Source organism: Castor canadensis, chromosome 11 (assembly GCF_047511655.1).
Source record: "Castor canadensis chromosome 11, mCasCan1.hap1v2, whole genome shotgun sequence".
Classification (NCBI taxonomy): Eukaryota; Metazoa; Chordata; class Mammalia; order Rodentia; family Castoridae; genus Castor; species Castor canadensis.
Window position 1 is genome coordinate 112320067 of NC_133396.1, and position 24177 is coordinate 112344243.

The following is a 24177-nucleotide window of genomic DNA, read 5'->3' on the forward strand; positions in this document are numbered from 1 at the left end:
CACTTTGGGCTTTCATTTTATATCACCACAGTGTTTCTGTGAATTACCCTGTCTTGCCAAGAAGGTTAGTGAGGTCCTCAGAGATAAAGTAACTAGCTGAGATCACAGCTGGTAGATGTTGGCCCCAGTCTCCCAACCCAATCTTGTGGTTCTGAAGATCACATTCAGGTATTACCTAGATTGCCTTTTGTCTGTGAGTTCTTACCACATGCTGAGCACTCACCTAGGTAGCAGGAAAAAACAGAGGAGATTCATAACCAAAGGCCGTTGGCACAAGAACATCTTGTCCTCCCTCTCCCAGGTTTTTGGTAGTCTCCCTGTTGTGTGTCTTCAGGGGTCCCTGTATAGTCACTTACCAAACAACCATAGTGTTTAATTATTTTTCTACCTCTGTCTCTCTCACTAATGTGTTATCTTTACTTAAGTATCTCCACCACTTAAAAGAATTTCTAGCTTAGAAAGTAATGTCTTGGCAAGTTTATGCCACTGTAGGGCCTTGGGAGACTGCTGAATTTTGATCCTGAGATTTTCATTTGGTAGTTCTGTGACTTGGGCAAGTTACTAAACGCTCACTCTGGTTTTCTTCTCTTTGGATTGCTATGTAGAATAAAAGAAGTATAATGCCTTAGGATAATTAATGATGAATAAATGTTAACTGCTAAGTAACTATCCATCACAATTATGTCACCACACTTTAAATAACAGGAACTAAGAGTTTTAAGTCTTCTTGCTTAAAAATCTGAAAAAAAAGATATATATAATATGCAGCTTGATGTTTTGATATATATACATTGTGAAATAATCACCACAATCAAGCTGATTAATATATTTATTACCTCTGCAGTTACCATTTTGTGTGAGAAGATTTAAGATCTATCTTTTTAGCAAATTGCAAGTGTGCAATACACTATTAAACTATCATTGGGTCTTCAGAAATTATTCATCTTGTATAAGTAAAACTTTGTACAATTTGGTTAACATCCCTTTCTCCAGCCCCTAGCAGCCACCATTCTAGTTTCTGCTTCTATGAGTTTAGCTCTTAGATTCTACATACAAGATCGTGCAGCATTTTCTTTCTGTTTCTTACTTTGTCAGCATCATGTCCTCCACTTTCATCTATGTTGGTGCAAATGCTGGCATTACCTTATTTCTTATGGCTGAATAATATACATAGATCTCATTTTTATCTTTATCCATTAATCTACTCAGGAACATTTAGGTTGTTTCCTTACTTTGACTTTTGTGAATAATGCTGTAGTGAACATAGGAATGCAGTATCATTTGTCCTGATTTCAATTCCTTTGAATATATACTCAGATTTTTTGAGGGGTGGGACTGGGGTTTGAACTCAAGAGACTCATGCTTGCAAAGCAGGCACTCTCCCACTTGAGCCACACCTCTAGCCCATTTGCTCTGGTTATTTTGGAGATGGAGTCTCACAAACTCTTTATCTAGTCTGAAGTAGCTAGGATTACAGGCATGAGCCACCAGTGCCCAGCTCTGTTTTTAATTTTTTGAAGAACCCACATGCTATTTTTAGTAATGGGCATGCCCATTTACTTTTCCATCAGAAGTATACAAGGGTTTCTTTTTTCCCCACATCACACCAACACTTGTTTTGTCCTTTTGATAACAGCCACTCACCAGAAATGAGGTGCGATTACCTATGGTTTCGATTTTCATTTCTGTGATGGCAAGATGTTGAGCAACTTTTCATACACCTTTTAGCCATTTGAATTTCTTCCTTTGAAGAATATCTAGTTTTTCCCATCTTCAAATCAGGTTATTTGTATTTTTGGTATTCAGTTGTCTGAGTTCCTCTTATTTTGGATGTTAACTCCTTATTGGATGAATTGTATGATATGTGCATTATATCTCATCTCAGTAATGCTGTTACCACAGCCTCCTCAAAAAGATAAACTTCCATGGAGTCAGAAAAGACTGACTTCAAATCCAGCATGGCCAAAACACCACATCTAATGCAGCCTCACCTTTATTCTGTAAGACAGGGTGATCTGAGAAAGGCAGATATTAAGTGCTTAGAATGGGTCCTGGTGTATGGTTTTTCTCAAACATACCATTCATGTTTGGTGTGTGGGGGGGTATTACTGGGGCCTTGCACTCATTAGGCAAGGCACTCTACCCCTTGACCCTCACCCTCCACCCCCTAGCCTTGTTTTCTTTAGTTATCTTTTTTTTTTTTTTTTTTAGATAGGGTCTTCTGTTTTTGCCAGGGGCTAGTCTTGGATTATGATCCTCCTACCCATGCCTTCTGAGTAGCTGGGATTACAAGTATGTAACACCCACCATGCCTAGCCATACCATTCTTTAATAAAAGAGTAGGTACACACTTTGGAGCCAGTTAATTATATTTATAGAACAAGGACTTTTCCTGTTGGATTGACTTAGAATGTTTATATTTTAAATATTCCAAAAGGAAATAAGCTAGACTTGATAAACACAATTTACAAATGATATGACTTAACAGCTTTTGAATAATTTTTAAAATGAATACAGACTATTCCTCTTTCCAAGATACATGCTCTTAAAAGAAACAATCATTTAAAAAAACTTAGCCACCAAATAAAAGTCTATTCTTACTCAGCCTTACAAAAAATAAGGAGCACAGACTGTGTTGTCTTCATAGATATGAAGGTAGCCTTGAACTGAGTGACTAGAGGCAGGTCTTTATTTCCATGTCATCAGCTCCACAATGGTACCACCACCAGTTGTTTGTTTACAATTCCCATCCTGCCTATACCAAAATCAGTATAACTGAATTTTCAGTCAGCGTGCTCTTCAGTATGCTGTCTGCATCTTGACATATTTTTTTTTAAATGAAGAACAAGTAAAAGTTCTGTACTTTTGTTCTTTATGGATTTATCATGAAGGAATGAGAATGAACTGAGCTATAATTCAGAACACCTGAGTTTTAATTGCCATTTCCCATTTACCTAACGTAGGATTCTTGAGTATTTCACTGAACCTCCTTAATTCTATTCACTTGTTCTACACACTGGTAATGTCTGCCTTGCTTACCTAAGAAATTTGTGTTGACCAAATGACAGGTGAGAAAATACTGCATAAACTGGTGCATAGTACTGAAACCGGAGTTTTAAGTGCTATTTGTTCCCCCCAGGAACAAATATATTACCTACAGGTATCTAGAGATCCCACAGTTTCATTCTGGAAGGAAACAAAAGGGAGAACCCTATCAAAATTTTGGGAGCCAAGGTTCATGCAGTGTTCCCTTAGGGTGACAGGGTTGGTACATCAGAACTGAGATTAGGATAAGTGATGTGAATTGAGTTTGATGGAATGTTAACAAACCTAGAATACCACTGAAGTATAACCTGGAAGACTGAGAAGGATGTATTCAAAGGATATTATTTTCCTGAGGTCTTTTTAAGTAGAATACTAACATGTTGGCACCTGAAGACTGTCAGAATAACAGAGAGAGGAAATGTTGGGATGAGATGAGAAGGCACAAATGTGGAAGTTCAATATACAATAGACCTGGGGATAAACTAAAAGTACTGTGATTTTACCATTGCCCCTGCCAGGGCTCATGTAACCATGGCAGTGTTTGTCTTGCATGGGTGAAAACCATCTTTCTTTGCTGAATCAAATACTACTACATTATCCACTCCCACACTAGTTTTTGGGAATGAGATCGGTGTAGCAGCAGCTTAGTAGTCCAACTATCTGATGACTTCCCCATTCTTTTTAAGGGCACACTTCTGATAAGGGGTGTTTTTACTGCTATGTTTGGTACATTTAGTCATCTTCCTGCTGTAAGTTTTCCTCACTTGTCTTTAGAGTGAATTTATTCATTCCAGGACAGAAAAATCAAGGACAACTGACTTTTGTTTCCAGCACTTCTGCCATCACCATTTCTGAGCTACCATTCAAGGCTCCTATGTGATAATGTAAACAAGGATTCACGTTCCCTTTGCTCTGGAATTCCATTTTTCTTACCCTGAGTTGCACTGATCTACAAAGTTGAGTAAAATCAGAAAGGCAGACTGGGCACTGATCACCATGGGTCTAATGCCATACTAAGGAATTCAAATCTTATGGGCAATGGGAATTTATGGAATTTGAGGACAGAAATAACTGTTCAATGTTTGCTGATAATCTGCTGTATGGTAGTCCTGTAATGATCATATATGATTTCCTTAGCATGCATTAGACCCATGGTGATCAGTGCCCAGTCTGCCTTTCTGATTTTACTCCTACTTCCTCTTTCCCCAGGCATAATGTGTAGCAGTCACTGGTATGCTAACCATTCTTACATTTGATCTCACCCTGGTTCATGTATTAAACAGTTCCCTTTGTCTGAAACCTTGTTTTCCTGACAATCCTAGTCTCCCTTAATGCCTAATTAAAATGTTACTTGGGGGCCAGAGGCGTGGCTCAAGCAGTAAGAGTGCCTGCCTAGCACGCTGGATGCCCTGAGTTCAAATACCAGTACGACCAAAAAAATGTTACCTAGATAACACCTTTAAAATCCCCAGACAGAATTACTTCCAGTACTTTATGTGTTGTTTTTACCACATGCCATTGAGTCCATTTAGGCTATATTCTCATATACAAAGTGCCTGTCATTGTATCATCAGGGTGTAGCATAATGTCTGGCTATATTCTCATATACAAATATATATGTATATTCTCATATACAAAGTGCCTGTCATTGTATCATCAGGGTGTAGCATAATGTCTGGCGTATTATTACTCACTAAACGTGGAACTAATGAAAGAATGAAGATAGAGCAAAAAATGTGTAGGGGATGTTGGGTAGATTAGACAGGTGATTTAGTTCCCATTGATTCTGTTCCCACTGCCCATATAATTAAAGACTAATTATATGGAATGACAGAATACGATGTAATAAGAGCAATGGCTTTAGTGTAGAGCTACGTCTGGACCTACAGACCTTGGAAAGTAACCTCTGATCTTTGTCTTCCACATTGTGCACTGGGGATAATAAGAGTGCAAACCCTATAACAAAACTGGTGATTTAACAAGTGTCTAAAAGATGAATGGTCCCTGCGATTAGAACAGAGACTCGGAATTAAAGCTTCCATGCATCTTTTTCCAACACCAAAAAAGTATGCACCGTTCTAAGTTGCTTCCTTTAGAGGAAGCCAGTGTGGCTAGGTCTTGCTGGATTCCCTCCACACTACCTCAAAAGTGTTCCCATCCATTCACGAGACAACTGAAATCTCAGAAAACTAAAGGGTAAGGTCATCCTTAGTGACTTGATTCGTCTTGGTCTTAGTATCAAGGGAAGCCCTGTGACCAGGTGGATATGCAGAGGAAGGATTTGTCACTGGGCCCAGGAAGTGTCCCTGTCACAAAGCCAAACCGACACCCAGCAACTCAAGTAAGGCAACGAATCAGTGCGCTGGCGCAGCAGAGTCCTGGGAGGCAGAGTGGGGAAACAGCGCTTGCACAGAAGCGGGCAGACGTGCGCTCAAGCCCCGCCCCTGCCGAGCTGCGCCTGCGCAGTCAAGAGCGCAGCAAGCAGAGACCACGCGTGCGCGGTCGTGGCCGAGGAGGCTGCGGTTCCTCTTCGGAGATGGAACTAGTGGAGGAGCTGAACAAGCTAACGTCAGCCGAGGGTCGGAACCGGAAGGCGGTGCTGTGCCAGCGTTGCGGCTCTCGGGTGCTGCAGCCAGGGACCGCCCTCTTTTCCCGCCGACAGGTAGGGAGGCTGATTAGAGGTCTCACACGCTTACCCTCGCCGAGCCGCCGAAACCGTTGCAGAAGACCTCGCCACTTTCCGCGCATTCCCCTAAGCTCCGCCCTTCTAGCGTGAGGCCCCGCCCCTCGGCCTCTGCTCGGTGAGGCTCCGCCCCTGTGGGCCCGGGAATTGGGCGAGATACTGTCCCCGGACATTGCATCATTTTCTGTGGAGGAGGTTCTCCCGTGGCCTTGCACGTGACGGTGGCTCGCCAGGGACGGTTCCCTGGCCTTTCCCCAGGTCCCGCGAGCGCGGGCAGTGCACCCCTGCGCGCCCTGGGGCTTGGACGCGTGCTCCTGAGAGGGGAGCCCCCCTCCCGAGCTGCCTTGACTTTTGGCCAACCTGCCAGGCCCCACAGGTGCATCTTTCAGGCGCCGCTGTGTCCCCGGGGCACCCGCCCCGCAACCTCATTGCTGACATTCTGCCCACAAAGGAGCTCCAGAGACAACTTTGGTGGAGACGCGAGAGTAACTCCTGGTGCACATTTTTCCTGGTGCACTGCAAGCTAGATTTCAAGACAAATCATAATTCAAATAGGATGAACAGATATCAGAAGCTCTGGAAGTACATCTCGAAAGAAGATATATTTTTTTCTTCAGTTTAGGACTGGGGATCGAACCCAGGGGCTCGTGCATTCTAGGCATACACTAAACCACTGAGCTACATCCCCAACCAAGGTTAGGACATCCTGCCACCATCAGCACAAGTGAGAGTTGAAAAAAGTTTTCATTTTGGTAAAGTTTTTATTCAAGTGTAACATACCTGTAGGAAAGTGCAATCTGACTTAAGCTTGTCACTTTAAATGATTTCCAAAATATGCAGATCGTTTTGTTATTTCGTGTGGATGAACAGATGGTGAAGTGTAATGTCCAATGTAGGAGTAAGAAGCACTTGTTCTCCAGAAGCACATTCCTTTTCATAAAAGAAGGAAAAGAAGTATCAAAGAATTGGTGTGTTCCTTGGTCTGTTTGTAAAATTTGCAAGGCTTGGAAATTCATTTCTCCTAGGTGTTTCTATTTTTGCTTTTTTGAGGGAGTGTTTCTCCATGGAGTGCAGACTGACCACAAACTCACGATCTTCCTGCCTCTGCGTCACAAGTCACAGTGTATTTTACCAAGTTGATGGCAGTGAACACATACATGGAATTGAGTCCTGATCTCACCATTCATTTGCACTGGAAGGGTTATTTAACCTCTACAAACTTGAGGTTGCTCATTCTGAAAAAATGAAGAGATAGGGAAGAATTCGTATGAAAACATTTAGCACTGTACCTCGTTTATAGTGTATATATAGTAGACCAGTTCTCCTACTCCTGCCCCATGGCACAGTTGTCTACTTTTATAAATGGACAGATACTAAGAGGTTCCTTAAAGGAATTTATGTTAAATTCTTAAATTTTTTATATATTTTATTTTGAATTGATGTTGCCCAAACTGAGCATATTAAATTATATGTGCTACGTATCATTTTTATGTTTCTGAACAGAGTGACTACTATTCTAGAAAGGAGCCTGGGAATTGTTTTTTATGTGTTTTAATCCCTCCCCCCCCCCCACCTTTTTAAGACAAAAACATTTTCTTTGTCTATTTTTTTTTGGTTTTGGTTTTGTTTTACCATGGCTTCAATGTTTCTGGAAATGTACTGTTGTTTTGAAAAGGACTGTTGGGAGAATCCTGTCTACCTGGACTCTACCAGTTCAACTCTGATTCAACCCAGTTCTCCCTTAATGTGAGTCCTAATTTTTCTCCTTTCTTTCCGGAAGTACTACTTCCAGAAAAACGTAATTTCTAGGACATGATGTGAGCAGGAAGTTTAGAAAAATCTCATGGAACATTCTCAGTAGTTATTACTCCCTTCCCCTGCTATGTGTCATGTTTTTTAAAGGAAGGAAAAATAAAAGTCCCTGTCCTTATAGAGAACAAATGATTTGCAATGTGAAGGGCACCAAACTCTCTTTTAAGTCATAACCCTGAAGTGCTTCAGAGAACCACATAGGTCAATTACAGAAGGACTATAGTACTCATCTCCAGATGTTAAAGAGGTGTTTCTGGCCACTAAATAAACCTGGAGAAACACAGTGTGTGAGGAATCCTGGGTAGCCCATAAGATTCTCACTCCACCCAGGAAAATAAGCTAGTATACTTTCCAGATGGGATGAATTTCAGAACCAGACTCAGCCATTTCCACCACTGTGGTGATCTAGGGCCCAGAGATGTATTTTACAGTCCATAGTTCTTTAGTCTAAAGCAGTGTGTTTCTGAACTGGGGCAATTTTATCCCCTGAAGGGCAAATTCTGGAGACCTTTTTAATTGTCCCAATCAGTGAGGGGCGTTAATGGCATCGGCATGCAGAAGCCAGGCCTGCTGTGTATCATCCTACCATGCCCAGACCAGGCTTACAGCAGAGTTCTTAGCTCCAAATGTCAGGTGGAGACACCATGGTGCACAGCAGTGCACTATCACACCTATCATCTCAGTTGACCTCATTAAATTATTTGTACTGTTGCTTACACCACTAGACCATGAGATCCTGTGTTTTTTCCCTGTCTATATCTCCTGTACCTAGACTGCATACACATATGTGAGAATTTAGGAAATATACAGATTTAAATAGATTAATGAATAAAAGGTATTCATCCAGTATAAATAATGGGTTAGTATGGACACAGTGGATCAGTATGCTTTGCTGGCACTACTACTCTACTGTAATCCTAGCTACGGGGGAGGTAAGAGATTGGGAGGATCGTCATTCAAGGCCAGCCTAGGCAAAAAGTTCAGGAGATCCCATTTCAACCAATGACTGGGTACAGTGGCTCACATCTGTCATCCCAGCTAAGATGTTATTCCAGCTATGCAGGGAAGCACAAATAGGAAGACTGTGGTCCAGGCCAGCTCACGCCCTATCTCAAAAATAACCAATACAAAAAGGGCTAATGGAGGGACTCAAGTGGTAGAAGACCTGCCTGGCCAACACAAGGCCCTTAGTTTAACTCCCAGTACCACCACACTCCCTCCCCTCCCAAACCAAAAAACAAAACAGTAACAAAACCCCCAGTGTTTAGGACTAAAAGTATTTTAGATTTCAAATTTCTTCATAATGAGATATGTGGGGATAAGACCCAAATCTAAACATAAAATGCTTTTGTTTCATATATACCTTTCCACAGTCTGAAGATAATTTTATGCAGTATTTTTGGTGTGCCTGCATTTTGCCTGCAGGTTGTCACATGAGGTAAAATCAGCACCCACAGTGTCATGTCAGTGCTCAAAAGGTTTTGGATAGTGGAGCATTGCGGGTTGGATTTGTAGATTAGGGAACCTCTCACAATCTTACCTAGGGTTTCTGGTGGATGGGATTATAATTAGACTTGACAGGCATGGTGAACAGCAGTGCGATGCTTCCTGGTTGAGAGAGAAGGCATGGTATGTTTGAGGAATTGAGAAGTCCTACTTGGTCAGACATAAAGCACAATAAGAATTGAGGCTGAGGTGGAGAAGAGGTGATGGGAATGGAGGAGGCAAGGGAGCCATCAGGATGAATTTTCACCGTAGGGGTAGACTCTCCTGACTGGGAAAGGATATGGGACCAAAAAGAAGATGGGGCCAGGTGCCTCTGAATCTGTCAGGGCTAGGAGGAGTGTCCAGAGCTCCCTCTGAGAACCAAGGACCATGAAGCATCGCCAGGTGGCAGAATTCTTAAAGGAGAAAGGAGGAGGTGGGGGTAATGATTTGGGAGCTCATTTCTCTGAAGGAGGTGGATTGACAGAGAAGGGCAGGAGCCACTGAGGAGGCTGTGGTGGTGTCCTCAGCAAGAGCCTCATTTCTGTGCAAAGAAAAAGGATACTCCTCAGAGTCTGAAAATGTAGGAGAAGGGAGGTGACGTTTTTTTGCCTTTGGGGGGCAGTAGGAAATTAGCCTGTGGAAGGGAAGGTATAGAAAAGGGTTGCATAAGAATATGGGAGCAGAGGACCAGGTCATTTCTTATACAACGAAGTGTGCACTTAACAAAGGACTGGTACTTTGGGGTCTTTTCCACAGAGAAATTAACTTACATTCACACCAAAACCTGTACAGGAGCGTGTGTGAGAATTTTATTCATTTTAGCCACAAACAAGAAACAATCCAGGTGTCCTTCAGTAGATGAATGATTAAACAAACTGGTACTTTCATAATATGGAGTACTACTCAGCAATAAAAATGAAAAAAACTTGATTCATACAACTTGGATGAATCTCAAGGGAATTACGCTGAGTAAAAAAAGCCACTCCCAAAAGACCACATGCTGCTGTATTCCATTTATATAACATTCTCTTTCTGTATAACCCAGGCTGCCTTTGAATTCTTGGTCCTCCTACCTCAGCCTCCTGAATGCTGGAATTGCAGACATAAGTCACTGTGCCCAGCCTTTCTTGTTTTTGTTTTTGAGATGGGACTCTGTGTAGCCCAACCTATTCTCAAATTTGCAACCTTATTTTGGCTTTCCAAGTAGCTGGGATTATAGTTATGCAACAGTGTGCCCACTGTCTATATAATGTTTTTTGAAATGGCAAAAGTTTCGTGGTTACAAGGGGCTAGGAATGAGGAGGGGAGGGCATGAATGTGATTATAAGAGGACAACATGAAGGGTCCTTGTGGGGAAAGAACCATTCACTATTTTGGCAGATATACAAACTTACATATGACAAAATTATATAGAACTAAACACAGGCACAAATGAGCACAAGTTAGCTGGGAGATCTGAATAAGATCTATGGATTGAGGCAGTGTTGTGTCCTGGTTGTGGCGCTATACTACACTTTTGCAAAATTTTACCTTTGGGGGAAACTGGGTAAAAAGGTACATAGAATTTCTGTGACATTTCTCATGACTACATATGAACCAACAGTTATCTATTAAAACTTTCATTTGGAAAAATCAGGACAGGAAATGAAACAAGCCAGTCACAGAAGAACAAATGCTGCACGATTCCACTTATATGAGGTACTTAGAGTAGTCAAATTTATAGAAATAGAAAGTAGAATGGCAGTTGCCATTTTACAGCCCAGAGAAGGGGAAAAGGGGTCTGGGGCACAGGAGTTACAGTTTGATGGGTACAGAGTTTTAGTGTGAGAAGATGAAAAGTTCTGGAGATGGGTGATGATAATGGTAGCACAACATGTCACTAAATGCTACTAAACTAAATGCTTAAAAGTAGTCAAAATGATAAATTTTAAATTTTATGTATATTTTGCCACAATAAAAAAATCAATCAAAATGGAGGCCATGCATCTCAGTTATGTAAAGTATTGTTCCAGTTATCTATTTTGCTGTGATGGTCAATTTTGATTGTCACCTTTGTTGGATTAAGAGACACCTAGGATATTAGTAAAGCCAAGCTCTGTGTGTGTCAGTGAGGACCTTTCCAGAGAAGACTAGATCATGACGGTTCTGACCTAACAATTGGTTAAATCCATTGATGGACTCCTAAGTTAATAAACTGTTGAAACTGTGGGAGGTGGGGCCTGTTTGGAGGAAGTAGGTCACTGAGGGTGTTTCCTCGGGGCTCTGTCTTGCCCTGGTCTCTTCTTGCAATTGTTCCTCTCTGATTCCTATCTGCCATAATGGATTGAAAACTCTGAAACTGAGCAAAATAAGTCTTTCCTCCGTCAAGTCATTTCTGTCAGGTATTTGGGAACATCTGTGATAAAACTAACTAATAACCTAATTGGAATTTGACAAAGGCATCCCGAAACAGTGACTTGAAACAGCGTTTATTTGCTCAGGCATTTTAAGAGTACGAACAGTTCTCCTTTGAGGTCTTTCATGGTCAGAAGTGTGATCTCAAAAGCTTTTCTTTCACATTTGCCTGTGGGCTGGGATGATTCAAGCACTGGACCAGAGTTAGGGAGCATCTCTCTGTTCCCATGGATCTCTCTCTCCACATGGCCTTCCTGCATAGCACCCTCAGAGTAGCCAACTTGTAACATAGTAGCTGAAGGCCCCCAGCTCAAGTATCCCAAGAGAAATAGCAAAAGTTGCATCTTTTTTTTGTGTGTGTTCAGTACTGGGCATTGAACCTAGGGCCTGGTGCATGGTAGGCAACTACTCCACCACTGAGCTAAGCCCCACCCTGTTCATCCTTTTTCTGAGACAGGGTCTCATTAAGTAGCCCAGGCTGGCTTTGAACTTGTGATCCTCAGCCTCCTGGGTAGCTGGATTACAGTGTGAATCACCATGCCAGTCTTGATTATGGTCATGGTTCAGCAGCATATATACATATGCCTGTACACTTTAAATATGTGTGGTTTAAGTATCAGTTACATTTCAGTTAAGGTTTTTTTTTTTAATCTAGTGGGCAGTGTGGACAGCTAATTGAGATTGTTTGGTTAATGAAGACTTACTGAGAAGGTCTCACATTTGAGCTGAATACCAAGGAGGTATCTGAGGGCAGAGCAGACGCATACGGTTGAGGCAGTGTGGCTGCAGCACAGGCAGACTAGGATGTCTCAGACCTGCAGTCCATGGTAAGAGAGCAGGGAATCCATCAACTGAAGTGCCTCTTACATCTCTTAAAAAAAGAAATTACTGGGGTTTGAACTCAGAGCTTTATCCTTACTTTTTAGACAGACTGCTTGAGCCAGCCCTTTTTGCTTTCGGAGATAGGATCTCACTTTTACCTAGGCTGGCCTGGGCCACAGTCTTCCTGTTTTTAAGGCTTCCTGTCATTGCTGAGGAAACAGGCATGCACTACCATGCCCAGTTTTTCCCCTCATCGAGATGGTGAAAGCAACTCAAAAGTTGTGAGTCGAATAGCCAAGGCAATACTCAGTCAAAAGAACAATGCAGGAGGTATCACAATACCTGACTTCAAACTATATTACAAAGCATGGTACTGGCACAAAAACAGACATGAAGACCAGTCGAACAGAATAGAGGACCCAGATGTAAAGCCACACAACTATAAGCAACTTATCTTTGACAAAGGAGCTAAAAATATACGATGGAGAAATAGTAGCCTCTTCAACAAAAACTGCTGGGAAAACTGGTTAGCAGTCTGCAAAAAACTGAAACTAGATCCATGTATATCACCTTATACCAAGATTAACTCAAAATGGATCAAGGATCTTAATATCAGACCCCAAACTCTTAAGTTGATACAAGAAAGAGTAGGAAATACTCTGGAGTTAGTAGGTATAGGTAAGAACTTTCTCAATGAAACCCCAGCAGCACAGCAACTAAGAGGTAGCATAGATAAATGGGACCTCATAAAACTAAAAAGCTTCTGTTCATCAAAAGAAATGGTCTCTAAACTGAAGAGAACCCCACAGAGTGGGAGAAAATATTTGCCAACTATACATCAGACAAAGGACTGATAACCAGAATATACAGGGAACTTAAAAAACTAAATTCTCCCAAAACTAATGAACCAATAAAGAAATGGGCAGGTGAACTAAACAGAACTTTCTCAAAAGAAGAAATTCAAATGGCCAGAAAACACATGAAAAAATGCTCACCATCTCTAGCAATAAAGGAAATGCAAATTAAAACCACACTAAGATTCCACCTCACCCCTGTTAGAACAGCTATCATCAGCAACACCACCAACAACAGGTATTGGCGAGGATGCGGGGAAAAAGGAACTCTCTTACACTGTTGGTGGGAATGTAGACTAGTACAACCACTCTGGAAAAAATTTGGAGGCTACTTAAAAAGCTGGACATCAATCTACCATTTGATCCAGCAATACCACTCTTGGGGATATACCCAAAAGACTGTTACTCCAGAGGCACCTGCACATCCATGTTTATTGCAGCACTATTCACAATAGCCAAGTTATGGAAACAGCCAAGATGCCCCAGCACTGACGAATGGATTAAGAAAATGTGGTATCTATACACAATGGAATTTTATGCAGCCATGAAGAAAAACGAAATGTTATCATTCGCTGGTAAATGGATGGAATTGGAGAACATCATTCTGAGTGAGGTTAGCCTGGCTCAAAAGACCAAAAATCGTATGTTCTCCCTCATATGTGGACATTAGATCAAGGGCAAACACAACAAGGGCATTGGACTTTGAGCACATGATAAAAGCGAGAGCACACAAGGGAGGGGTGAGGATAGGTAAGACACCTAAAAAACTAGCTAGCATTTGTTGCCCTTAATGCAGAGAAACTAAAGCAGATACCTTAAAGCAACTGAGGCCAATAGGAAAAGGGGACCAGGTACTAGAGAAAAGGTTAGATCAAAAAGAATTAACCTAGAAGGTAACACCCACGCACAGGAAATCAATGTGAGTCAATGCCCTGTATAGCTATCCTTATCTCAACCAGCAAAAACCCTTGTTCCTTCTTATTATTGCTTATACTCTCTCTACAACAAAATTAGAGATAAGGGCAAAATAGTTTCTGCTGGGTATTGAGTGGGGGGAGAGGGAGGGGGCGGCGTGGGTGGTAAGGGAGGGGGTAGGGGCAGGGGTTAGAAATGAACCAAGCCTTGTATACACATATGTATAATAAAAGAAAAATGAAAAAAAAAAAGTTGTGAGCAACTTTTTCCTGGCTGGCTTGGAGCTATGATCCTTCTGATCTCAGCCTCCCTTGTAGCTTGGGATGACAGCACATTCCATTGTGCCATGCTATTGGTTGAGGTGGTGTCTCACAAACTATTTGCCTAGGGTGGCTCAAACTTCAATCCTTTTGATCTCAGCCTCCAAATTAGCAAGGATTATAGGCGTGAGCCACTGGCGACAGCCCATATCTCTTAAGAATCAGTGCAGGCACCAGAAGAGCCACCCTGCATCCTACTCTATAACCTACTGAGATGGCTGCTTTTTTTCCTCCATTCCAGAGATCTGCTGTGGAGAATTGTAAAGTGTAGGTAGAATGGTGGTGAGCAGGTGAGTGGGCCACTTAGCTTTTACATTCCTTTTGTTCTCTTCCACTGCAGCTTTTCCTTCCCTCCATGAGAAAGAAGCCAGCTGTGGCTGGTGGCAGCAACCCTGACAACAATCTTCTCCAGGACCACTGGCTGGTTAACAACATGTTCACCTTTGAGAATGTGGGTTTCACCAAGGACGTGGGCAACATCAAATTTCTGGTCTGTGCAGACTGTGAAATTGGACCCATTTGTTGGCACTGCCTAGCTGACAAGAACACTTTCTATGTGGCCTTGGAACCAGTTTCCCGTGAGTAATTGAGGGACTGGGGACTCAGCTCCACCCACAACTAGAAGTAGCATTGAACCTGGTATAACTGTTGTGCTGCCATATTTTCTGTACTGTTACAAACCTGGAGCCCCAACATGTGCCCCTGAACACATAAACGGCCAGTGCTGCTTCCTTCAAGCCTGGGTGCTTCCTGCTTTGTCCACTTTGCATCACATGTCCTAGCCTTCCATTCCCCCAGTTTGGGACAGTTTTGTTGTATCTTCACAAACCTAGCCTCATCACTGGCATTCTGCCCAGGGTCTCTGTTACTAAGGGCTCTCTTTTTCTTGCTCTAAAAGAGCAGTATCCAACTTTTTACCCATGATGACATGTGACAAAAGATGCTCGTGTGCTGATAGTTGAAACTCCTTTTTCTTGAGAGTAACTTTGTTGTATGACTAACCTAATATTCTACAGTAATTACTTCTAAAAGTAAAATATTTACAAAATTCAGTATTTAAACCACTATTCAGAAGCACCTTGCTTTAGACACATCTCAGATAGTGTGTTTGAGAGCCATTGCTCTGGGTTGATATTGATGCTTTGTTGTGAAGATGAATGTGCCCTTCTTCCATTCTAATCTTGATGTGGGTTCTCTTTATTGGCTCCTCACTTATGCTTTATCTATTGAGAATCAGATTATCAACCCCAGGGAACACAGCCCTAGCTGTTTACCAGGCTGTCTTGGAGTCAAAGCAGAGGGCATAGAATATGCACGGGATAGGCTTTGCCAATTTATAGCTGAGTTTATAGGGCCTCTCATCAGGACAGGCATTTGCTGAACACACTGGGCATGGTCCTCAGAGTTGTGTTTCAATTTGAATTTCTATACCAATTCAGAATACATTTTTTTCTACCAAAATGTCTCTACTTCTGTTGCTGTGGGCTTGCTCTAATCATTTGATATTATAGAATTTAAGTCTTCAATATGATGTTCATGAGTGTGTCAGTTCATTTCTCTTCTGAAATTACTTACCATCTTAGAAGGAATCTTCATAGCTAGATTTCGGGTATCCTACCATTATACCTTCCTCTGGAGAGCTGAAATTGAAATAAGGACTACATAGTCACCTTACCATCTAAAGTCCCTTCTTTTGCATCTGTTTTCTGTTGTTTCCTCTTCTCCTCTCCAAAAATTTTTAAGGGCTTCACCACTAAAGTGCAGGCCTCATACTCAGTTTTGCAACCAAATTGCTCACCTAGAAAGCGTCTTCCTTCCCCAGTCAGAGCCTGAATGAGCTCCAGCAAAAATTGAGAGAACTGTGACCAACCTCACATTATTATGACATTTTCAGAAAAATGATGGAACTACCCACTCAGGTCAGAAGGCACAAAAAAAAGCAAATGCCACTAGGGGCATAGGGCCCTCACATAACAAGCCAAAACCTAAGCTAAGCATTTTTTAAGTTCAGACTTTAACATTCCTTGTTTTATAATCATAGAAATAGTACATATTTGTTGCAGATAAACTTAAAAATGTATATAAATTTTAAATTAATTCACACTTCCATCATTCAGAGATTGCCAGTGGTAATGTATATATATTTCTCAATGTTTTTCTATATAAGTACATAAATATGTTCAGTTTTTAAAAACAAATATGCGATCATAACTTGCTGTTTTAATTTAACAACATAGGGTGAACATCTACTATGTTAGTAGATACCCACCCGTGTATACCATTGTTACTGGCATTCTATTACTTCACTGCACTGTAGCTTACTTATATCATCCATTTTAGTGTTGTCTGCAGTTCCTTATGAACAATGACAAGTGTGCAACTCTAGTTACATCTGCATCCACATTCTTAGTTCTGGCATGCATCATGAGAGGTGGATGCCATCAAGGCTCTGTTATATTGACACATTTTCATCAAAACAAGCTATTCTTGCCTCCAATGGCATAAAAGAGGGTAAAGAGAAAAGGGTTCAGAACTCTTACTAAGACTTACTAAGTTCTTACTAAGAGTAAGAACTCTTACTAAGACTGGGTATCATCATTAAAACATATTTTATGGGCTGGGGATGTAGCTCAACAGTAGAGCACTTGCCTAGCCTAGGCCTGGGCTTGGTCCCCACCATCACAAAAAAGAAAAAAAAAGCTAATTTAACAGAAGAAATAGCTTTTTTGTCTTTATTTGCATTTATTTTAGTTCTAGTACAAATTTTATATACCTACTGGTCAATTGTGTTTCCTTTTTTGAGAATTGCCAGACATTGTTGGTTCAGTAACCAAAAATGCTGAGTTCCTATTCTGCCTTTTCAGTTTGATTTGAAAGAAATAAAGGCAGTGGGAATTATAGTCCTGTGTGCCCTTGGGAAGAATGTATAATTTGAAAAGGCAGAGTAGAGCTGAAAGCTGAACCTTAGGGATTAGCTTGAGGTTTGTTAACTAGTAGACTAACCACTAAGTATCTGGCATAAAATAATACCATCTCTTCATTTCTCTCATGCACAGTATGTTCTCAACAAATATTTGTGAATCAGTTAACTGCTGTTTCCTGTAGGTAGCTAGAGGTAACTCATGGTTACTACTAGGAGTATAGAAACCTGAAATTCTAGGCTGCAGGTGTGGGTCATTGGTAGAGTTCCTGTAATACATAACTAACACATATCACCAGGACTTCTCCTGGTATGGTGGGTAGGTGATTTGGACTGACTATCCCACTGAGAGAAACTAGACAGGCTAGAAAAAATATTTTAAAAATCCATGTGACTCTTGTGGGGATGGCATCTAGGGGCATCACAGTGGCCCAGGGTTTGACATTCCATAGTAATCTTCCCTACAGTACAGCCTCTAGCAAAACTTACCCCAGTTACGGAATAGTTTACCTTTATACCAGAAAGTTGGGGAAAGCACCAATATCTGCATGTGATGAGTGCTCAGACAAGTTTGAGGGGTTCATGCCATGGGATCTGAATTTGAGACTAAGGTAGAAAACCCACATCAGCAGGGCCTGTGTGGGTTCCAGCGACAGGATCAAGTTTGCTTTCCTTATCAGGGAACACAACATTGTAAAATGCTGACGGTACAGAGTCAGAAACCCAAATTAAAAATGAAGCTTTTATGAGTAATTTTTTAAAAAAATCGAAAGGCTAAAATAAAATTTAAAACCTGTTTGAAGGCATCACAGGACTGACAAGATTTTGAAGGATTGCTGGACCAGGACCCCAAGGAGATGGAGGCCTTTGGAAGGTAGGCCACTCTTCTCCTGACACATTTGCCAAACTTGGAGACAATTCAGAGACTGATCAGTGACTTCGGGTTTTTAAGGTGTTGGGAATTGAACCCAAGGCCTCACATATGCTAAGTACATGCTCTACCACTGAACTACACCCCAGTCCCAACATCTGTGATTTCACAGCTTTCCAGAAGTTGGGGCCAGGGCCTGTCAAAAGATGCTAGACCTGTTGATGTCCCTTCACTTTGGATAGAGGCTAACAGTCCTTTACACCCCCTGGAAGGGTGAATGAGAAGTAGGAAATAGACTCTTTCAGGGGATTTCAGCCCAGCCTCCAGTTAGCTAAGCCTTGAAATTATGTGATCCCAGAGTAGTACTTTCCCCAAACCCTTGGCATAAGCAAATAAAAACCCTTTCCAGAGGAAAATACTGTCATCCTGTACCTCAGATTATTTCTACAATTTTGCTAATGCAGTATCCTGAATACAACAAGATATAATCATGCATAAGGAAAAACATAATAAGAAAACTAGCAAAACAAGACTCGATGCAAACAGGCCCATGGTGGCTAGAAATACTGGAGGTATCAAACACAGACCTTAAAATAACTGCTTACTGTGTTCAAGGAGATACACAAGTGTGGGAATTTCAGCATATACCTGCACGTCTCTCCTTTTTTTTTTTTAAATGCATTATAGAACTTTTTGGAAATCTATTAACTCTTGTAGTTCCAGCTACTTGGGAGCTGAGGCTGGAGAGTCACTTGAACCCAGGAGTTCAAGACCAGCCAGGGCAACATAGCAAGAGCTTGTTTCTTTAAAAAAAAAAAAAAAAAAGTAAAAATCCAATAACCAGAATTAAGAGGAAGAATTTCAGAGGAAGGTTTTTTTTTTTTTTTTTTTTTTTTTGTGGGGCTGAGATTTGAACTCAGGAGTTCAAGCTTACAAAGGAGGTGCTCTACAGCTTGAGCTACACTTTAGTCCATTTTGCTGTAGTTATTTTGGAGATGGGGTTTTCTGAAGTATTTGCCCAGGCTGGCCTTGAACTGAGATCCTCCAATCTCAGCCTCCCAAGTAGCTAGTATTGCAGGTGTGAGCCACCAGTGATTGGCCAGTGGAAGGTTTTAAGAAAAGATGGGAGCATAGCTGAAGAGAACTAAAAAACTGGGAGCTAGGTATGCTAATGACTGCAACACAAAGCCTCATACATCAGTACTGAGAGAAAGTAAATTCACGGAGCCAGAAAACTACAGCCCACAGACCAAATCCATTCAGCCAACATCTGATTTATTAAGATTCAAGAGCCTGTAGGCCAAGAATGGTTTTTGCTTTTTTTTTTTTTCTTCTTATTCTGCAGTGCTAGTGGTGGAACCCAGGTATTTGTGCATGCTAGGCAAGTGCTCTACCACTGAATTACATCCTCAGCCCCAGTTTTTACATTTTTTAATGGTTATAGGAGAATCTACATAATATTCTCAATTTTCCCTCTCAGCCCACACAGCCTAAACTACTTGTTACCAATTCCTTTAAGAAAATAGTTTTTTGACTCCTAACTAATATTGTAAACATGCCAACTCTCCCCAACTGATAGATAAATTCATTAAAATCGCAAACGTGTCATTCAACAGACTGATTCTAACAGTTATATAACAATGTAGAGGACCAAGATGAGTCAGGACAGTAGTGGGGAAGAGCAAAGAGGGGGAATTTCATTATTGGATAGACAGTGTAGCTTGTAACAGGATTGACATAGTCTAGTAAAAATAGCTCAGAAACAAACCCATGCATATGGAGAAAGGGGTAATAATTTTGAGGGGACATGCAAAGTGTCTCTGCAATGCTGGTCATGTCCAGTTTTATATCTTGAAGTGGTTATATAATTGTTGAGCTGTTCTTTTGCACATTTTTAAAATAAATGTTATATTTTCACAATAAAAAGGGTTTATCTTTTTTATTTTATTTTTGCAGTACTGAAGATCATGCCTGGGCTTTACACATGCTAGGCCAGCACTCTATCACTCATCTATACCACCAGTCCAATGAAAAGGTTTTTTAAAGAATGTAACCAATGGTCCTATATAAAGCCTGTGTTCCCTAAATATCAGTTTTTCTCTTCAAAATCGGATGATACTTCATTTCCCCATATCTCCTCATCCTACACACACCAAAAATTTCAATCCATCCCAGGCGTGGTAGCACAGGCCTGTAAACCAAGTACTTAGGAGACTAAGGCAGGAGGACCAAGCATTCCAGACCAGCCTCCACTACCTAGTGAGTTCCAGGTCAGCCCGGGCTACATGGACCCTATGTCAAATCCTGTCTAAAATAAATAAAATAAGATACAAAATAAATAGATAAAATAAAATACAAAAATAAATTCTACTGAATGCTCTACCATTTCTGTTGTGATGGTGCTGGGAATCAAACCCAGAGCCTTGTGTATGCTAGGGCAAGTCCTCTATCAGGGAGCTATACCTCCAGCACTTCTATATCATTTTAATGGGACTAATTTAAAATAGTTGGCACATATTTTTGAAAATGGAGTTAGAGGTTAGAGTGAATTCCTGATGCAGGAATAGTGAGTAAGAGTAGGGGGCAAATAGCCCCCTACTCTATTTATAGCCCTCTACTATTTATAGAGGATAAATAGCCAGGAGAGGCATGGAAAATTTGTTATTGGATAGACAGTGTAGCTTGTAACAATGATAGACATAGTCTAGTAAAACAAAATAGCTCAGAAACAAACCCATGCATTTGGAGAAAGGGGGTAATGATTTTGAGGGGACTTGAAAAGTGTCTCTTCAATGCTGGTCATGTCCAGTTTTATATTTTACAGCAAAGGACTTGTTCCTGACATTCACAATCAGAATCGTTTGTTATAGCACTGCTTTTATCACACTGAAGCTCACCTACTGATGCTCCTCATGTTTTATCCTGATCGTCCCTCTAAAGTTCTGGTTATGCCAAAAGCGAAAAAAAAAAAAAAGCAAGAAAATGTTTCCCTGCTTTCTCTTCCTTTACTGAGCAATCCCTCCCAGGACCAACATCCTTCCTTCACCTGCAGTTGTCCTGCCTGATCATCTTTGCAGTGCCTTCCTCAGAAAAAGTGGTTCCCAAAGTTGGGTGCCTGCACAGAGGTCTCAGCATCTCCTAGGAATTGGTTCTTAATCTTTCCCTTCTCAGGAAGACACTATTTTTTGCCTTGTGGCATCTCTCAGAGTGAGAGAAGATGAAGTCAGTGTGGGGTGAGTCCCTGCAGTTTGGCTCTGCAGGAAGTTATGACTACTCAGGTGTGAGAGCCCCACCTGTGAACATCAGATGCTGATCTGATCTGGAGCCATGTCCAAGCATCATTATGTTGATAGTTTCCCCAAGTGAATGGATCTAGGGTGGCAGCCAGGGCAACAACCCATTGTCCCTTTCACCATTTCTGGTCAAGAAGCAGCTAAAATATGGCCCCTTCTCAATGCTGTATCTGGATTTCTCTTTCATAACCTTATTGTTTTAAACATAATTTTCTTAATTATAGTCAACTTAAAAACACATGTGGTTCCATATCAGGCTGCTCAGTATCCTGCCAGTTATGTTGTTGAGAGTCAAATGCTTTGCTTCACGAAGATAGGGCCTTTGATTTGAGCAGGCCGGGGATTCAAACAGGAGCCCCCGGAAGGAGTTTGTATGCTGTATTATCCACTGCATCCATCAGCCAGTCAGTCAGCCCCCATCATCATAATCATCATCACCAGCAGCAGCAGCTCACTGTGGTGGGTTTTATACCAACACAGACAAAAGTGGCATCTAGTCAAGTCATTACATCTACTGTGCATGGGAATCCAGCCATTGGTTACAACTAGTTGTCCTTGAGTGGTTACTTAGTAACAGCATACTTATCTGTGGAATGCGTGTGAGTTCAGGCGATCACTTAGTAATCACTTTCCTCACAACACATAAAACCCCTTTCAGAATATTTGCACTTTACTAACCTTCTGTGACTTGCTTACACCCTCTACAACTTTATTAAGCCTTTAATTCTTTGTCCTTTCTTCCCAGTTTAGCACAATCTGGCAATTTTATTTTTAGAAAAAAAATCCTTTCTTATCCAAAACATTTTTAACTTTTAAAAATATATCCCCATACTTATAACTTTCTTTTAGCATTTTTCTCTGACTACCCTGTTTCTCACTTAAGATTTACATTTTGCCTTACAAAATTACTCCTTTTTCTGTAAGATAAAATAATTAGAATTTTCTCTCTTAGTAATCTTAACTTTGAAGACCCAGGAAGAATATGATCTTAAGTTAGTTTTCTATGTATACCAACAATTTATGACAACACACTTAATAGACCCAGGTAGACCGAAAGTCTTTTTATAGACTTTAAGAAGCCAAGGGAATTTGAATTTATATTTAGCAATTGGTGCTTCAGTATTTTAACTTTTATTATACAGTGATAAACATTTATCCCATTTATAGTTATCAAATTTACTCATTCTTCTGAGTTACTCATGGAAAGACGGAGGCATTAAACAAAGCTAGGTAGCCATCATCTAATCACTTTTCACAATAATATATCTCTGTGTCCCACGGGAAGGAGAAGGACACCTAGCAGCATCCTGGGGGGCCCCAGGCAGGCCTAAGCCATCCTGCCTCATCTGCCACTTATCAGCACAGATGCATAGCACTACAGGTACCCACTGCCACATAGTGATTTATTTCAACACCAGGAGAAACCAGCTGAGCTCCATTTGACCTAACTGAAGGTGAATCAGAACTGTTTCTTTTTTCAGTTAAGATATTAATTTACTCAGTACTAACCAGACCTTAAAAGGCAATATCAAGGTTCAGTTACAATAAATATATTTAATCTCTTAATAGCTAACCATTTTTATAGCATGTGAATGTTAAGCAGTCTTGTCTTAAGCAGAGTCTAATCTGAAGTAAACATCTACTTTTTAGTCTCAGAAGAGGAGAGACGAGCAGCTCGCTTTTAAGTCACTTTCGTTGCGCTAGACAGGTGTTTCTCTTCAACAAGAGCTTTTAGGATTCCAACTGAAGGCTGGAAGCCCATAGAAACTTCCTGAGGACAAAAGATTGCTGAGTTTGGGAACTTCCAACCCTATTTCTTTCTTTGGAGTAAGCTTGTGCTTTTGAGAAGTTTGATGTTTTCCAGTCCCTTCTCTCCACCTTCCAATTGTGGTTTTAATTATAAAATTGTCCCCTCCTGGCCATCATACTGGACATAAGTTATTTTGTTCTACATTAGGTGGGAAATGTGAACTGTTTTCAGTGTTTCTGAGGAGGATAGATCAGATGAGCAGGATCCAGGAATTCAGAGATAAATACTGTTTTAATGAATAGCTTGATTAAAAGCACATAAGCACTATTTTTTTTCTTTAAGCCTTAAATACCTCCCTCATAAACTGCAACATTTAGTGAAAAGAAAAAAGAGGGGTGGGGAAGAGCAGCTCTCTCTCTCTCCATCTGACTGTCCATTTGCACAAATAGAGTGCTTTGGGAAATGAACAAAACACTGATTCTGGGGGAAAACACTTGGGACAATGACTTCTTTGGTCATAAAAGTGCTTGCAAAGAAAAATATTTCTCTCAAGAATGGACACCTGTTTAAAAAGGAGCATCTGGCAGCATCCATCCTTTGTTTAAAGGGATGTTCAAACATCTATGTGGTAATGACCCAAATTTAATGAACAGACCAATCTTAGTATCTCTACATCCATTATGAAACAGTGTAACAACAAAAATGATTAAAGAAACCGAGTGTTCATAACAAAGGGGAGCACTTACCCTAAGACAAATTAGGCCAAATCCCAAACCCACTTTTTCACCATAAAAACTCCTAATACAACAGTACTCAGTGTACCTGCTATCAGTTGTGCCCACCATTATGTCTGAGTTGTGTACCCTCATTTCTTTGCTTTTCTTTACTAATAAACTTTTCTGGTCTCTACCTCTGTGTCCCAAAATTCTTTTTTTTTTCACACACTCAGTTCATAAGGGCCAGAAAGAGGCCTCTTCCCCTTTGGAGACCTCCTCCCAGGAGTATCACCA

The 24177-nt window shown here is 40.9% G+C and overlaps 2 protein-coding genes across 5 annotated transcripts in view; both read left to right on the forward strand.

Moving 5' to 3' along the window:
• The first annotated feature begins 5059 nt into the window (after positions 1-5059).
• On the forward strand, positions 5060-14919 carry LOC109681108 (guanine nucleotide exchange factor MSS4-like). Its single transcript, XM_020155674.2, has 2 exons — positions 5060-5707; positions 14674-14919. The coding sequence occupies exons 1-2, from the start codon at positions 5312-5314 to the stop codon at positions 14917-14919; spliced, it is 642 nt and encodes a 213-aa protein (XP_020011263.2). The 5' UTR covers positions 5060-5311.
• Hhipl2 (HHIP like 2) overlaps positions 14775-24177 on the forward strand; it is a 201258-nt gene continuing 191855 nt past the window's right edge. For 3 of the 4 annotated variants that reach the window (XM_074048268.1, XM_074048272.1, XM_074048274.1), the window contains exon 1: positions 14775-14911. The gene's annotated coding sequence lies outside the window, so the exon portion shown is untranslated. Of the gene's footprint in view, positions 14912-18056; positions 18128-24177 lie in introns of those variants that run through there. The other variant, XM_074048269.1, reaches the window with a different exon arrangement.